This window comes from Scyliorhinus canicula, chromosome 15, assembly GCF_902713615.1.
Source record: "Scyliorhinus canicula chromosome 15, sScyCan1.1, whole genome shotgun sequence".
In the NCBI taxonomy this organism is placed as follows: domain Eukaryota; kingdom Metazoa; phylum Chordata; class Chondrichthyes; order Carcharhiniformes; family Scyliorhinidae; genus Scyliorhinus; species Scyliorhinus canicula.
In genome coordinates this window covers 78046834-78064342 of record NC_052160.1, presented here as the reverse complement: position 1 = coordinate 78064342, position 17509 = coordinate 78046834, and the positions used below count along the sequence as shown (strand labels likewise).

Below are 17509 nucleotides of genomic sequence, written 5' to 3'. Positions count from 1 at the left end.
AAGCTCCAATTCTCTTGTCATCCAAGGCTCCTTCACCTTACCATTCCTTCCTCGTCTCAGTTGGACAAAACTATCCAGCACTTGTAGCAATTGCTCCTTAAACAACCCCCACATTACTGTTGTGCATTTCCCCAAGAACAATCATTCCCACTTTATGCTCCTCAGCAGAATAATAGCAGTATAATTTCCCTTCCCCCAATTAAATACCTTGCCATACTGTCTGTTCCTATCCCTCTCCATGACGATGGTAAAGGTCAAGGAGTTGTGGTCACTGCCACCAAAATGCTCTCCCACCGAGACATCTGGCAGCTGGCCTGTGAAGTGTTGGGCAGTGTAGACTTGCGAACCTGAAGAAGGTTCAACTCTATTTTATTAACTACTTATAAAATAATAGACATACGAGAACTGTGGGTTTAAATGATGCTAGTTTAATTAGAGACCTGTGCCTGTCCGAACCAGTTGAATCTCCCTGCAAGTGGTGTGAGTCTGTATTAAACTTGATGAGCTCTTGTGCTTCTGAGAGGCAGCATCCAGAATGAGCGAGAAAAGTGATGCCCTCTGCCTTTATAGTGTGTGTATTCTAACTGGTGATTGGCTGCGGTGTTTGTGCATGTTGATTGGTCCTAGTGTATGTCCATCAGTATGTGTCTGCACCATGATATACTGGTGTATATTATGACAGCCTGGTCCGTTGCCGAGCACCAAGTCCAATATGGCCTCCCCCCTGGTTGGCGTATCTACATATTAAGTCAGGAATCCTTCCTGTACACACCTGACAAAATCTGCTCCATCCAAACCATTTGCACAAAGGAGGTTCCAGTCAACATTAGGGAAGTTTAAGTCACCCATAGAACATAGAACAGTACAGCACAGAACAGGCCCTTCGGCCCTCGATGTTGTGCCGAGCAATGATCACCCTACTCAAACCCACGTATCCACCCTATACCCGTAACCCAACAACCCCCCCACCTTACTTTTTAGGCCACTACGGGCAATTTAGCATGGCCAATCGACCTAACCCGCACATCTTTGGACTGTGGGAGGAAACCGGAGCACCCGGAGGAAACCCACGCACACACGGGGAGGACGTACAGACTCCGCACAGACAGTGACCCAGCCGGGAATCGAACCTGGGACCCTGGAGCTGTGAAGCATTTATGCTAACCACCATGCTACCGTGCTGCCCATGGCAACAACTCTGTTACTTCTGCACTTTTCCAAGATCTGCCGCCCAATCTGATCCTCTATCTCTCTGGTGCTATTGGGGGCTCTATAGAAAACTCCCAATAAAGTGACTGCCCCTTTCTTGTTTCTGACTTCAACACGTACTGACTCAGTCGACAAACCCTCCTCAACTACCACCTTTTCTGCAGCTCTGGTGCACTCCCTAATTAACAGTGCTACTCCCCCTCCTCTTTTACCTCCCTCCCTATTCTTCTTACAACATCTAAACCCCGGAACATCTAACAACCATTACTGCCTCTGTGAAATCCATGTCTCCGTAATGGCTACAACATCATAGTTCCAAGTACTGATCCATGCTCTAAGTTCATCTCCCTTATTCCTGACACTCCTTGCATTGAAACAGACACACTTTAACCCATTCAACTGAATGCACCTTTGCCCTGTCAACTGTCTATCCTTCCTCACAGACTTGCTGCATACTATTTCTGCCTGTTCAACAGCTACCCTAACCTCTGACCCATAGCTCTGGTTCCCAACCCCCGACAAACTAGTTTAAACCCTCCCGAAGAGCTCCCAATATCCCACCCAGATATTGGTGCCCCTCCAGTTTATGTAACCTTCCACCTTCCCCAGAAGATATCCCAATGATCCACATATCTGAAGCCTTCCCTCCTGCACCAGCCCTGTAGTCACATGTTCAGCTGCACTCGCTCTCTGTTCCTTGCCTAACTTGCACGTGGCACCGGTAGCAATCCTGAGATCACTACTCTGCTTGTCCTGCTCTTTAGCTTCCAACCTAACTCCCTAAAATCCAGTTTTTAGATCCTCATCCCTTTTCTTAGCTATGTCGTTGGTGCCTATGTGCACCACGACTTCTGGTTGCTCCCCTTTCCACTTAGGAATCCTGGAGGCTCGATCCGAGACATCCCTGGCCCTGGCACCCAGGAGGCAACATACCTTCCGGGAGTCTCGTTCGCGACCACAGAATCTCCTATCCATTCCCCTAACATTGAGTCTCTTGTCACTGTTGCTTTTCTATTCTCCCCCCTTTCCCTTCTGAGCCACAGAGCCAGGCTCAGTGCCAGAGACCTGGCCGCTAGGGCCTTCCCAAGGTAGGTTATTCCCCCCCTAACAGCAGCCAAAACGGTATACTTGTTTTGAAGGGGAAAGGCCACCAGGGATCCCTGCACTGTCTGCCCGTTCATTTTCCTTCCCCTGACTGTAACCCAGCTCCTGTTGTCCTGTACCTTAGGTGTGGCTACCTCCCTGTAACTCTTCTCTATCACCCCCTCCCGGATGATCCAAAGTTCATCCAGCTCCAGTTCCCTAACGCTGTCTCTGAGGAGCTGGAGTTGGGTGCACTTCCCACAAGTGTAGTCAGCGGGGACACCGGTGGTATCCCTCACCACCCACATCCAACAGGAGGAGCATGCAACTGCCCTAGCCTCCATCCCTTCTCATCTGAATTCACAAAGAGATTTCAAGGGGGAAAAATGAAAAGATTAAACATCCGTTTGGCCCTTTAAAAAAATATATATACTGTTGCTATTCTCCCAAGTGAACCCTCTAAGATTGGTGATTCTGCGAAATGATACAATGATAGCTTGCTGCCTCCAAAATGCAGAACAAACACAAAAAATAAAATTTAATAAAAATTAAAAAACCCAAAAACAAACAACTCTTACCTTTCAGAATGCAGCTGCCCTGTGAACCAATTGGAACTCCGCTCTCCGACTCTACTCCCAGTCAGCTGCACTCTGTAAACCCCCGGCACCCTTCACACTCTTTGAGGAAATGTAGAAAATTAAATGAAAGGAGCATCTTGCTCCCTCCTCACTTAACTCCCTCAGTCACCAAATTATCACTATAGCATTCAAATGCACCCAAATTCAGCACTCAGTGCAAACAAATTTCTTCTCTCCAGAGTCCAAAGAATTTTGGTAAATGACCACCAACGGATCTACTATTTCTCAGCCCCTTCCTGAAGTACTCTGGGATGAAGATTATCAGGCCCTGGAGATTAACAACATCGAGGGCCGAAGGGCCTGTTCTGTGCTGTACTGTTCTATGTTCTATTTGTCCGCCTTCAATCCCATTATTTCCCCAAAACCATTTCTTTATTAATACTAATTTCCTTCTGCTCCTCACTAAAACTTGTGCTTCTCAGAACTTCCGGTACATTATTCATGTCTTCCTCTGTGAAGACTGGAACAAAGTACGAATTTAGTTCCTCAGCCAATTCTGTGATTCTTACTGGTTTTCTCCCGTATCCTTCTTGTCCAGCAGAATCTGTTGAAGGTACGTGTCTTACTGCATCAGCTCACTTCTACGATATGCTAACTATTCCATCATCCTTTGTGGAACACTCAAGATTCCAATATATCTTAACTACATAAGAATATATTTAATACTATAGTGTAAAATATCAAGTACTATTCTACTTTTAAATTTGGATTGTACATTCAAGCGCATACTTTTCCAGGAAGTTTTAATCCAGCAATTGATTTGTAATTTTACTGTCGCCTTGAGCAGTATTTGATCCATTGTTTTCAAAATTAGTTAAAGCAAATCTAAACAAATCAGATTTCAGAAACTTTATTCAGAGAAGGTTTCTTTATCTTTAAAATAAGTTGTGTATGAGTGGATTAAAGACTGATTATCTCTCTTTGTTTGGTGTTCTATTAACTTCAGAAATTAGGGCAGCACGGTGGCGCAGTGGGTTAGCCCTGCAGCCTCACGGCGCCGAGGTCCCAGGTTCGATCCCGGCTCTGGGTCACTGTCTGTGTGGAGTTTGCACATTCTCTCCGTGTTTGCGTGGGTTTCACCCCCACAACCCAAAGATGTGCAGGGTAGGTGGATTGGCCACGCTAAATTGCCCCTTAATTGGAAAAAATGAATTGGATACTCTAAATTTTAAAAAAAAGAAGAAAAAAAAAACTTCAGAAATTAACCTGAGACAAAGCCTCTTTCCTGTGAATTGAAGTTTGGTTTTCAGAAGTAATATGAATTTTAAAGTAAATGATTTCTAATAATTACATATTGAGTTGACAGAAAATGTAAACCTAATTCGGGTTAACCACGAAAGACGAGGAGGGGCAAAATCAGAGGGAGTGTCCTTGCTCTTCTTTTTTTTAAATTTAGAGTACCCAGTTAATTTTTTCCAATTAAGGTGCAATTTAGCATGGCCAATCCATCTACCCTGCACATCTTTGGGTTGTGGGGGCGAAACCCACGCAGACATGGGGAGAATGTGCAAACTCCACACGGAGAGTGATCCAGAACCGGGGTTGAACCTGGGACCTCGATGACGTGAGGCAGCAGTGCGAACCACCATGCTGCCCAATCCTTGCTCACATTTGTATGGACTATGTATGTCTTTAAAATCAAAAGTTGAATTATCACCTTTTCTTGCTGATAGCACTGACATATTTAGATTTTCTTGTGCATGTATGTATGTGGAGTGTGACACATGCATGCATGCATGCAGAAATCTGTTATAAAATGCTGATTAAATCCAGAGTCCCCTTGAGTCACACCAGTACTGTCAGACCTGGCATCCCTCCATCTCCCCTTGCTATCAACAGACTGAGGAGTCCATTGTTTCGTTAAACCTCACATTCAATCTCTAGCTATGCAAACTTCGGTTCCTCTTTTCACAATAATGACAGATTAGAGCATACCAACCTTCCCCTCTCGGCCTTGCAACCTATTTCAATTCTATGAAACTGAGGACCATTTCCCTGTGCTATCAACAACAACTGTACTCCAATTTTCCACACCTGCTAAATATCAAGTGCCTCTAACTGGTTAAATCATGCGTACCATCTTGCTCGGTATTCTTAGCTTTAAAAATTGTTCAGTGTTTACAATTGAACACATGTAAACAAATGCCTATATAATAAATATCATTTGTTTACAGTCCTCACTGATTAAAGGGCAGTTGTAGAATCAATCTGCAAAGTATGAGTTAAAATCCTACAATGTCATCTAAAATAGATTTTAAAATGTAACATGTGTACACTCTGCTCCAGCTTTGAATTTGTGTTGCAAGTGTGATTTTAAGCATGACTGAACTTCACAAGTTGACCACTTCAAAGCATTCCATGTTGTGTGTATTTATTTTTAGAGTTCCAACCAGCATCCCCCAGTAGAAACATTGGTAGAACTTGTAACACGAGGCCATACAATCCCAGTATGTCTGGAACCACTGCCTCAACTTGAGTCCCTGTATGCAGATGTCGAGAGCTGGAAAGATTGTGCAGCTAAAACTTTTCTGAAAAAGAACTCCAGTTGCTCCCTTTACGAGGTAAGAAAACTAATGGTGCTATCCAAAAGAGAGTGTATTTGTATCCTGTGTTAAATATTTTCTTCAATTATTCATGGGATTTGGGCATCGCTGGCGTCAGCTTTATTGCCCATCCCTAATTGCCATTATGGTATGCCACCTTCTTGAACTGCTGTAGTCGATGTGTTGTCGGAACACCCACAGTGCTATTAGGAAGGAAGTTACAAGATTTTGACCGAGCAGCAGTGAAACAATGGCCCTGTATTTCCAAGTCAGAATGGTGTGCGGCTTGGAGAGGAACTTACAACTGGTGGTGTTCTAGTACATCTTCTGCCCTTGTCTTTCTAGCTGATAAAGGTCATGGGTTTGGAACGTGCTGTCGAAAGAGTCCTGGTGAGTTGCTACAATGCATTGTGTAGATGGTATACACTGCCATTCTGTATCGGTGTTGGAAGGTGTGACTGTTTAAGGTGGTAGATCGGTTGCCAGTCAATTGGGCTGCCTTGTCCTGGATGGTATCAAGCTCCTTTGAGTGTTGTTGGTGGTGCACTCAGCCAGGCAAGTGGAGAGTATTCCATTCCACTCCTGACTCGTGCCTTGTAGCTGGTGGACAGGCTTTCGGGAGTCAGGAGGTGCGTTACTCTCCACAAAATTCCCAGCCTCTGACCTGCTCTTGCAGCCACGGTATTTATATGACTTGACCCAGTTCAGTTTCTGCTCCCCAGAATCTTGAAAGTGTGGGATTCAGTGATGCTAATGCCATTGAATGTCATGGGGAGGTGGTTAGATTCTCTCTTGTAATGATGGTCATTGGTTGTCACTTGAATGGCGTGAATGTTATTTACCACTTGTCAGCCCAAGCCTGAATGTTGTCCAGGTCTTCCTGCATATGGACACAGACTGCTTCAGTATCTGAGGGGTCATGAATGGTGCTGAACATTGTGCAAACATCAGTGAACATTTCCCACCTCTGACCTTGAGGAAGTGATAAAGTTAATTGATGAGGGAAGGGCTGTAGATGTCATATACATGGACTTCAGTAAAGATTTGATAAAGTTTCCCTAGGCAGGTTGATGGAAAAAGTGAAGTCGTATGAGAGTAGTGGTGGAAGGGAGTGTCTCAAAATGGAGAAAGGTGACTAGTGGTGTTCCACAGGGATCCGTGCTTGGACCACTGTTGTTTGTGATATACATAAATGATCTGGACAAAGGTACAAGTGGTCTGATGAGCAAGTTTGCAGATGATACTAACATTGGTGGAGTTGTCAGAGAATACAGCAAAATATAGATAGATTGGAGAGTTGGGCAGAGAAATGGCAGATGGAGTTCAATCCAGGCAAATGCGAGGTGATGCATTTTGGAAGATCTAACTCAAGAGCAGACCATATGGTCAATGGAAGAGTCCTGGGGATACAGGGTGCTCTCAGGGGTGTGGGTTGGAGGAGGGAAGATTTCGGACGTGTACCATGTTATACAGGAGGTGGATGAGGCCTCGGTGGAGGAGCTGAAGGGTAAATGGGAAGAGGAGCTGGGTGAGGAGATTGAGGAGGGGACGTGGGCAGATGCCCTGGAAAGGGTGAACTCCTCCTCTTCTTGTGCGAGGCTTAGCCTCATACCGTTCAAAGTGCTGCATAGGGCTCATATGACCGTGACGAGGATGAGCAGCTTCTTTGGGGGCGAGGATTGATAGAGATAGAGAAATACAGCACAGAACAGGCCCTTCGGCCCACGATGTTGTGCCGAACTTTTGTCCTAGGTTAATCATAGAATTTTGGACACTAAGGCCAATTTATCATGGCCAGTCCACCCAACCTGCACATCTTTGGACTGTGGGAGGAAACCGGAGTACCCGGAGGAAACCCACGCACACACGAGGAGGATGTGCAGACTCCACACAGACAGTGACCCAAGTCGAAATCGAACTTGGGACCCTGGAGCTGTGAAGCAATTGTGCTATCCACAATGCAACCGTGCTGCCCTTAAGAAGAAGTTAATCTACACTCCATTATTCTACCCTAATCCATGTACCTATCCAATAGCCGCTTGAAGGTCCCTAACGTTTCCGACTCAACTACTTCCACAGACAGTGCATTCCATGCCCCCACTACTCTCTGGGTAAAGAACCTACCTCTGACATCCCCTCTATATCTTCTACCATTTATCTTAAATTTATGTCCCCTTGTAATGGTGTGTTCCACCCGGGGAAAAGGTCTCTGACTGTCTACTCTATCTATTCCCCTGATCATCTTATAAACCTCTATCAAGTCGCCCCTCATCCTTCTCCGTTCTAATGAGAAAAGGCCTAGCACCCTCAACCTTTCCTCGTACGACCTACTCTCCATTCCAGGCAACATCCTGGTAAATCTCCTTTGCACCTTTTCCAAAGCTTCCACATCCTTCCTAAAATGAGGCGACCAGTACTGCACACAGTACTCCAAATGTGGCCTGACCAAGGTTTTGTACAGCTGCATCATCACCTCACGACTCTTAAATTCAATCCCTCTGCTAATGAACGCGAGCACACCATAGGCCTTCTTCACAGCTCTATCCACTTGAGTGGCAACTGTCAAAGATCTATGAATATAGACCCCAAGATCTCTCTGCTCCTCCACATTGCCAAGAACCCTACCGTTAACCCTGTATTCCGCATTCATATTTGTCCTTCCAAAATGGACAACCTCACACTTGTCAGGGATAAACTCCATCTGCCACTTCTCAGCCCAGCTCTGCATTCTATCTATGTCTCTTTGCAGCCGACAACAGCTCTCCTCACTATCCACAACTCCACCAATCTTCGTATCATCTGCAAATTTACTGACCCACCCTTCAACTCCCTCATCCAAGTCGTTAATGAAAATCACAAACAGCAGAGGACCCAGAACTGATCCCTGCGGTACGCCACTGATAACTGGGCTCCAGGCTGAATATTTGCCATCCACCACCACTCTCTGTCTTCTATCGGTTAGCCAGTTTGTTATCCAACTGGCCAAATTTCCCACTATTCCATGCCTCCTTACTTTCTGCACAAGCCTACAATGGGGAACCTTATCAAATGCCTTACTAAAATCCATGTACACTACATCCACTGCTTTACCTTCATCCACATGCTTGGTCACCTCAAAGAAGTCAATAAGATTTGTAAGGCAAGACCTACCCCTCACAAATCCGTGCTGACTATCCCTAATCAAGCAGTGCCTTTCCAGATGCTCAGAAATCCTATCCCTCAGTACCCTTTCCATGACTTTGCCTACCACTGAAGTAAGACTAACTGGCCTGTAATTCCCAGGGTTATCCCTATTCCCTTTTTTGAACAGGGGCACGACATTCGCCACTCTCCAATCCTCTGGTACCACCCCTGTTGACAGCGAGGACGAAAATATCATTGCCAACGGCTCTGCAATTTCATTTCTTGCTTCCCATAGAATCCTTGGATATATCCTGTCAGGCCTGGGGGACTTGTCTATCCTCAAGTTTTTCAAAATGCGCAACACATCTTCCTTCCTGACAAGTATCTCCTCGAGCTTCTCAGTCTGTTTCACACTGTCCTCTCCAACAATATGGCCCCCCTCGTTTGTAAATACTGAAGAAAAATACTTGTTCAAGACATCTCCTATCTCTTCAGACTCAATACACAATCTCCCGCTACTGTCCTTGATCGGACCTACCCTCGCTCTAGTCATTCTCATATTTCTCACATATGTGTAAAAGGCCTTGGGGTTTTCCTTGATCCTACCTGCCAAAGATTTTTCATGCCCTCTCTTAGCTCTCCTAATCACTTTCTTCAGTTCCCTCCTGGCTATCTTGTACCCCTCCAGCGCCCTGTCTGAACCTTGTTTCTTCAGCCTTACATAAGTCTCCTTCTTCCTCTTAACAAGACATTCAACCTCTCTTGCCAACCATGGTTCCCTCACTCGACCATCTCTTCCCTGCCTGACAGGGACATACATATCAAAGACACGCAGTACCTGTTCCTTGAACAAGTTCCACATTTCACTTGTGTCCTTCCCTGACAGCCTATGTTCCCAACTTCTGCACTTCAATTCTTGTCTGACGGCATTGTATTTACCCTTCCCCCAATTGTAAACCTTGCCCTGTTGCACGCACCTATCCCTCTCCATAACTAAAGTGAAAGTCATAGCATTGTGGTCACTACCTCCAAAATGCTCCCCCACTAACAAATCTATCACCTGCCCTGGTTCATTACCAAGTACTAAATCCAATATGGCCTCCCCTCTAGGTGCTCGGGGAGCCCAGCGAACCATGCCCATATGTTCTGGGCATGCCCAGCGTTGGGGGACTTTGGAAGGGGGTAGCAAGCACGGTGTCGAGGGTGGTAGGATCCAGGGTTGAGCCAGGGTGGGGACTCGCGATATTTGGGGTAGCAGCAGAGCCAGGAGCGCAGGAGGCGAAAGAGGCTGGTGTTCTGGCCTTTGCGTCCCTAGTAGCCCGGTGTAGGACTTTGCTTCAGTGGAAGGATGCGAGGCCCCCAAGCGTGGAGGCCTGGATCAATGACATGGCGGGGTTCATTAAGTTGGAGAGGGTGAAATTCACCCTGAGAATGTCGGTGCAAGGGTTCTTTAGGCGGTGGCAGCCTTTCCTGGACTTCCTGGCGGAACGGTAGGGAAATAGGCCGGTAGCAGCAGCAACCCGGGGGGGGCGGAGGGGGGGGGGGGGGGGGGGGGGGGGGGGGTGGTTTGGTTCGGTGGGAGGGAGAATTGTGTACATGGGTTTGTTGGATGTGGCGGGTGTTATCTCTTTCCTTTTTGTTGTTTTCTTTTTTTTTGCAGTTGTTGGTTTTTGTTCTTTGGTTTTTAGTATGGTTGTTTGGTTAATATTGTTTTGTTTATATTTTGTTTATATTTTGTGAAAATCTTAATAAAAATCATTTTTTTAAAAAAAGAAGAGTCCTGGGGAAAATTGATGTACAGAGAGATCTGGGAGTTCAGGTCCATTGTACCCTGAAGGTGGCAACGCAGGTCGATAGAGTGGTCAAGAAGGCATACAGCATGCTTGCCTTCATCGGACGGGGTATTGAGTACACGAGTCGGCAGGTCATGTTACATTTGTATAGGACTTTGGTAAGGCCACATTTGGAATACTGCGTTCAGTTCCAGTCGCCACATTACCAGAAGGATGTGGATACTTTGGAGAGGGTGCAGAGGAGGTTCACCAGGATGTTGTCTGGTATGGAGGGTGCTAGCTATAAAGAAAGGTTGAGTAGATTAGGATTGTTTTCATTGGAAAGACGGAGGTTGAGGGGAGACCTGATTGAGGTCTACAAAATTATGAGAGGTATGGACAGGGTGGATAGCAACAAGCTTTTTCCAAGAGTGGGGGTGTCAATTACAAGGGGTCACGATTTCAAGGTGAGAGAGGGAAAGTTTAAGGGAGATGTGCGTGGAAGGTTTTTTACGCAGAGGGTGGTGGGTGCCTGGAACGCTTTGCCAGCGGAGGTGGTAGAGGCGGGCACGATAGCATCATTTAAGATGCATCTAGACAGATATATGAACGAGCGGGGAACAGAGGGAAGTAGATCCTTTGAAAATAGACGACAGGTTTAGATAAAGGATCTGGATCGGTGCAGGCTGGGAGGGCCGAAGGGCCTGTTCCTGTGCTGTAATTTTCTTTGTTCTTTGTTCTGACTTTATGATAGCGGGAAGATCATTGATGAAGCAGCTGAAGATGCTTGGGTCTCGGACACTACCCGGAGGAGCTCCTGCAGAGGTTATATTGTTGCCTTATAGCGCACATGGCAGGCATGGACAGGGGCTATAATTGGTTGGGATGGATTTGTATTGCATTTAGAACAGAGAACATAGAACAGTACAGCACAGAACAGGCCCTTCGGCCCTCGATGTTGTGCCGAGCCATGATCACCCTACTCATCCCACGTATCCACCCTATACCCGTAACCCAACAACCCCCCACTTAACCTTACTTTTTTAGGACACTACGGGCAATCCACCTAACCCGCACATCTTTGGACTGTGGGAGGAAACCGGAGCACCCGGAGGAAACCCACGCACACACGGGGAGGACGTGCAATCTCCGCACAGACAGTGACCCAGCCGGGAATCGAACCAGGGACCCTGGAGCTGTGAAGCATTTATGCTAACCACCATGCTACCGCGCAACAGCATTTTGTGCAGTTGCTGTACTGGAACCCCTTGGCTAAGTGTGGCGCTTGTTCTGGAGCACAAGTCTTCAGTACAATGTTGGAATATTATCAGGGCCCACAGCCTTCACAGTATCTAGTGTCTTCAGCTGTTTCTTGATGTCATGTGGGTTGAATTGAATTGGTTGAAGACTGGTAGCTGTGATGCTGGCGGAACCTCAGGAGGAGGAGGAGATGGGTCATCCACTTGGCATCTTTGACTGAAGACAGTTGCAAATGCTTAAGAATTTGAATGCCAGAATAAGTCTGAAAAAGCAATACGTCACTTCTTCGAATCATATAATGTCATTTTGAAGAACGTCCTCTGTAAAAACCCAACAAGTAGAATGAATATACTTAATCTCATCCTGTACAAATTCATGCCAGAGATGTGTCTAAGTAACCCTGAAAATCCTTGCTTTCTGAAATTTTTTTCTACCAAAATCGCACCTGACCTGAAATCCCACCCTTCCCAACCACGCACCTGACATAAATCCCAAGTCACAACTTCATACCCAGAATCATAGAATGGCCTCCTCATGTGCTAGCACCATTCAGCGCATCAAGTCTTTTCTGGTTCTCTGCAAGATTAATCTGTCAACCCATTTAGAGGGAGAAGGTGATGTCACTGGACTAGTAATCCAGAGGCAAAGGCGAAGGCATTGTGGACACTAAAAAAAACTAGAATTCTAGTCTCCATAATGATTACCATGAAACTATTGTCAATCATAAAAACCCATTTGGTTCATTACTGTCCTTTAGGGAACGACATCTGTTGCCCTTACCTTTGAATAGTGCTGGGGTTCTGTTTTGGTGGGGTGCTTCGTAGCGGCAGGATGGTTGGGTGGGGTGGAGAGTTTTCGATTTCTTTTGTTTCAGTGCGGGGGAGGGGGACTCTGGTGGAGGGGCTAAATCGCTAGCAAGCTGTAGTTCGCTAGTGAATGGGAGTGAGGTGGGAGGAGGGGCTGTGCCTCATTGAACCTGTTTAAGCAGGTTTCGGTGTGCCTAGGAGGTGTGAATGGTGGGGGGAGGGGAATTGTGGGGAATTACATGATTTAGAACTTAGAACATACAGAATTGTATAAAAAAGAAACTTTATAGGGATTTAGCTGCACTGACGACTTGTGATGCAAACTAGTCTGGGAACAGAATGTAACAGATACTTTGCTAAGCAAAGTGGATACGAGTAGTCTAGATCATAGCCATGTCCAGTTGCAAAGCAGAGCTAGAACATAGAACAGTACAGCACAGAACAGGCCCTTCGGCCCTCGATGTTGTGCCGAGTATTGTCCGAAACCAAGATCAAGCTATCCCACTCCCCGTCATTCTGGTGTGCTCCATGTGGCTATCCAATAACCACTTGAATGTTCCTAAAGTGTCCCACTCCACTATCACAGCAGGCTGTCCGTTCCACACCCCAACCACTCTCTGAGTAAAGAACCTACCTCGGGCATCCCTCCTATATCTCTCACCCTGAACCTTATTGTTATGCCCCCTTGTAACAGCTCCATCCACCTGAGGAAATAGTCTTTGAACGTCCACTCTATCTATACCCCTCATCATCTTATAAACCTCTATTAAGTCGCCTCTCATCCTCCTCCGCTCCAAAGAGAAAAGCCCTAGCTCCCTCAACCTTTCCTCATAAGACCTATCCTCCAAAGCAGGCAGCATCCTGATGAATCTCCTTTGCACCCGTTCCAATGCTTCCACATCCTATAGTGAGGTGACCAGAACTGCACACAATAATCCAAATGTGGTCACAGAAAACAAAGCTGAAATCTGTCTCTGTCGGATCCCATAAGTTCTACCCTGAACTTGAAGAAAGGTTGCCAAAAGAAAGCTACAGGTCCTATGTGGTATTTAGTTGCTGGATTTGGTTCATAGTATAAACACCTATGGGATGTTGCTTCGGGGAAGATGTATTCACGGAGTTTAGGAAAGTAGATAGATTTAGATTGAGAGGGGATAATGTAAACATACGATCTGGGTAACCATTATTGTAGTAAATTGTAAATGTTGTTCATTACTGTGGCATTTCTTGAGTGTTTTAAAGTTTAATAAATATTTTATGATTTGAATAATTTACAAGAAGACTGATCCCTTTCCTTACCTGGTTTAATCTCTTTTCACATTTTTTTCCAAATCTCAGAAATAGTTAAGAACGGCATTACAAGTTTCCCTTCTGGGATTTGGGATGCCCTTGCACTGAACTTCAGCTGGGTTCATAATAATAATAATAATCCTTATTAATCGCACAAGTAGGCTTACATTAATACTCCAATTAAGTTACTGTGTTGAAACTGTTTTAAATCACAGTGAGCAAAGTATAGTGTGAGACATGTTGTAAAATGCCAGTATGCTGCCTGACAAATAAAGCAAGGGGTATGGTTATCTTTTCTGTAAAGTTTCCATATCACAAGTACCAGAACTTGTTGGTACTTGGAGGGTCGTTTTAGACCATTGAGGGAATCAACAGACCTAAATCTTGAGAACTGTAACATATGTTTAATGCAATTAAAACAACCCTTGACAGATTTGGTAAAGTTGCTGAAATGTTGCAGTATTAGTGGGTCTTCCATGTCAGTGTCATGTTCTGTGAGATAAACTTTGAAATCTTCTACTGTTATTGTGTTTCTGGTGAATGACCTATTTATTTTGTTTTAGGTGCTGTGTCCCAGGTCAGACATTTGTGCAACTGGACTAAAAAAGAAAATTAAGAAATCGAAAGAATGTTTGCAGAATGGAAAAGGGAAAGTTCCAAAACACGAAAGTGTAAGTTAACTAAGCATTGGGGCAATGTCATTGGCAATGTTTTACTAACAGCATGTAAAGGATATGACTTCAACTTTGTGATGAATATGGGAATTTCAAATGCATTGTGCTGTAGATATTTGGTGCAGTGGGTTTTGAAAGCCTGAATTGGTGGTGTGTGACTACTGTCTTGTTATGCTCTTGACGTAGCATAAGCTGCTTCCTTGATGTTCACTCTGACAAAGGACGGTTCAGACGTGGAGATAACATCAACACGTTTATTAAACTTTTTACAATTTTCCTACTCTGATTTGCCACTACTGTTAATCCTTCTATAGCTACTCCAACTGACGAATAAGTCTGCTACAATCCATGTGGTGGGTGTGATATTGAATCAACCCTGTGTCTGTACTCACTGAGTGTTTCCACTGGAAAGAGGAAGATCATGTGTGCTGTGTCCTTTATGTATGGGTTGGTGTAATGCCCCCCTGTGGTAGTGTCACCTCTGTGTGTATCGTGAATGCCCATTGGTCGTGTTCTATCTTACTGACCTATTGGTTGAGTGTCTGTGTGTCATGTCTTTGGTGCTCCATCTAATGTCCAGCTAGTCTACGTGTACTTACATTAACCCCTTGTGTATCTACAGTGATGCATATCACCGCATCCCCCCTTTTTCGTGTTATATATTTTCTGTAAACTTAAAGAAAATTGAACAAAAAAAACAGGTAGATAAGCGATGCTCTGTACAAGTTATGAGAACAGTCATTAAACAATAAGTCCAAATCATATGCGTGAGTCCAAAACCCATCAATTATCATGGTCAAATGTCTTTCTTGTTGGGTTGGTGAGTTGGTGATTTTGATGGTGGCATGTCCTTGTGAACGCCATCAGTGTCCCTGTGCATCAGGAACCAAGAAGTGTTCAAATCACTTCGTTGTCTGATTTGGAGTCTTTTTTTCTTCCGATGCTTGTGATAGCTTTGTTGGATGGCATCTGTCCTGAAAGCCAAGTTGCCTGTTGGTATTGCAGCACACGTGAATTGGGAAAATGCATCGTCCTGCCATGGTATGTCATTGTACTGAGCTGAGCAGCTACAGTGTCCCTCATGGGCAGAGTTGTACCATGTCGTACCAGTCGTAGTTCCATTGGTGTAGTCTTTGTCATGCTTGCTGTCGACGATGTTGCCTTTGGTACGCGTCGTGTCATTGTCTTTGACATGGTTTTCATAGGTTGTGATGTTGTGTTGGATGGTTCTGTTGTTGTGTTCGCTGTGCTCAAGGACCACACTCTCTGGACAATACGAGTCCGTCACACAGTCACTCGTGTCAGCGTGCTTTGTGGCATCTGCTGTTTCTTGAGCGTGCCGTCACTGAGTTTGCAGCACTCCCCGTCTGGAGTCATTTCTGGTTTACTTGAATCAGCTTTGGCGTTTGGTTGCTCCCCATCTGGAGTCTGGTCTGCAAGGATGACGAGGAAGGTAATGATGACAGATGGGATGGTGCAGGAAGGAAGGGAAGTTTGGATTTAATACCAGAAAGGGAGAGTAGCATTAATAACACCATTCGAATAGAATATCGAGAAAATACAACAGAGGCGAAAGGGAAATAAATAGGCTCTAAGGTAAAGATAGATTAAATCAATATTGTACAAAAGACTTGAAAAGGAACTAAGAGAAACCCAGTTACAATAATAAACTGTCAGGATTGAGTGGCTTCTTTTTAATTCACTAGGTTTTCAAAGTGGAATTGGAGAAAGAGAGGTGTTATGTACTTAGTCACTAATCCTGGTTGTAACATTTTCAGGATAGAGAAGGAGGGAAACGGTGATGGGGTGAATGGTAGGTTACTGAAGGATGCCACCGGTAATCAGGTATTGGGTGTCTTGAGAGTTATTTATATGAGCTAAAGGACAGTCGTGAATTATTATTGTATTCTATTGTAGTGGAGACAAAACAAAGTGGGAGGTCTGTAGACATGTGCGAGATTAGCAGTATGCTGTGCCACGCTGAGAACAGACTCATGTGAGCGTAACTGTAAGCAGCCATGTTGAAAACACTAACTTTAACTCCCAAAACGGGGGGGGCAGAAGGAGAGTATCACAATATTCTGAGCTCCTACAATATGCTACACTTTGTCCACATTTAACAAAACAAACGCGAAATGTAGATTGGCACATGTACATCATTTCTCAGAATATAGAATGGCAGCACTGTGGATAGCACAATTGCTTCACAGCTCCAGGGTCCCAGGTTTGATTCCGGCTTGGGTCACTGTTTGTATGGAGTCTGCACATCCTCCCCGTGTGCGCGTGGGTTTCCTCCAGGTGCTCCGGTTTCCTCCCACAGTCCAAAGATGTGCAGGTTAGGTGGATTGGCCATGATAAATTGCCCTTAGTGTCCAAAATTGCCCTTAGTGTTAGGTGGGGTTACTGGGTTATGGGGATAGGGTGGAGGTATTGACCTTGGGTAGGATGCTCTTTCCAGGAGCCGGTGCAGACTCGATGGGCCGAATGGCCTCCTTTTGCACTGTAAATTCTATGATGACAATACTAATGTCAACAATATGTGAAATTTGACAGTTTTTTACTGTAATCATACTTCGTATACATTTTTCTTGAAATGTAGCATTTGTTATGAAGTAATGGAAAGAACAACGTCTTTTGGCTTCTTTATCTTTCCATTGGGGTATATTTTTTATTTCCATTAGCGTGACTGTTCTCTGAAAATCTGTGTCAAACCTGAATTCAGACTACCAAGTGCATTTAATGGTTGGAACTGTAACATTGACTTAAATCAAATAACCTGGCTCACTGTGCTTCACCAGTGGAATCTCTGATGTCGGCAAACTTTCAGTTTCTTTGTGGCTTCATGGTGATGCATGATCAATTGCACAAAGACTTAGATTGGGTACAACTGTGGCGTTATTGCAGTCAGATGCGTGGCCTCCTACTGCAGCTGGCGAAATGGCAGATCAATGGAGGACACGCATATTTATACAACTCCTAGTGGGCGGAGCCAGCCGGCATGGGCTACCGGCGAACCTGTAGTATAGGTCCTACCTTACAGCCCCTAATAAAGGTGTACACACTGGTTCACCACATTCACCCCCGGTTAAAAATGAGTCCGGTGGTGGTGGT

At 45.0% G+C, this 17509-nt stretch overlaps 1 protein-coding gene across 1 annotated transcript in view; it reads left to right on the top strand.

Annotated features, from left to right (window-relative positions):
* Positions 1–17509, top strand: part of LOC119978372 (lysine-specific demethylase 5B-like) — a 425856-nt gene that overhangs the window by 341629 nt on the left and 66718 nt on the right. The window contains exons 17-18 of the mRNA XM_038819962.1: positions 5312–5491; positions 14288–14395. Coding sequence (XP_038675890.1) covers positions 5312–5491; positions 14288–14395 — 288 coding nt within the window. The remainder of the gene's footprint in view (positions 1–5311; positions 5492–14287; positions 14396–17509) is intronic.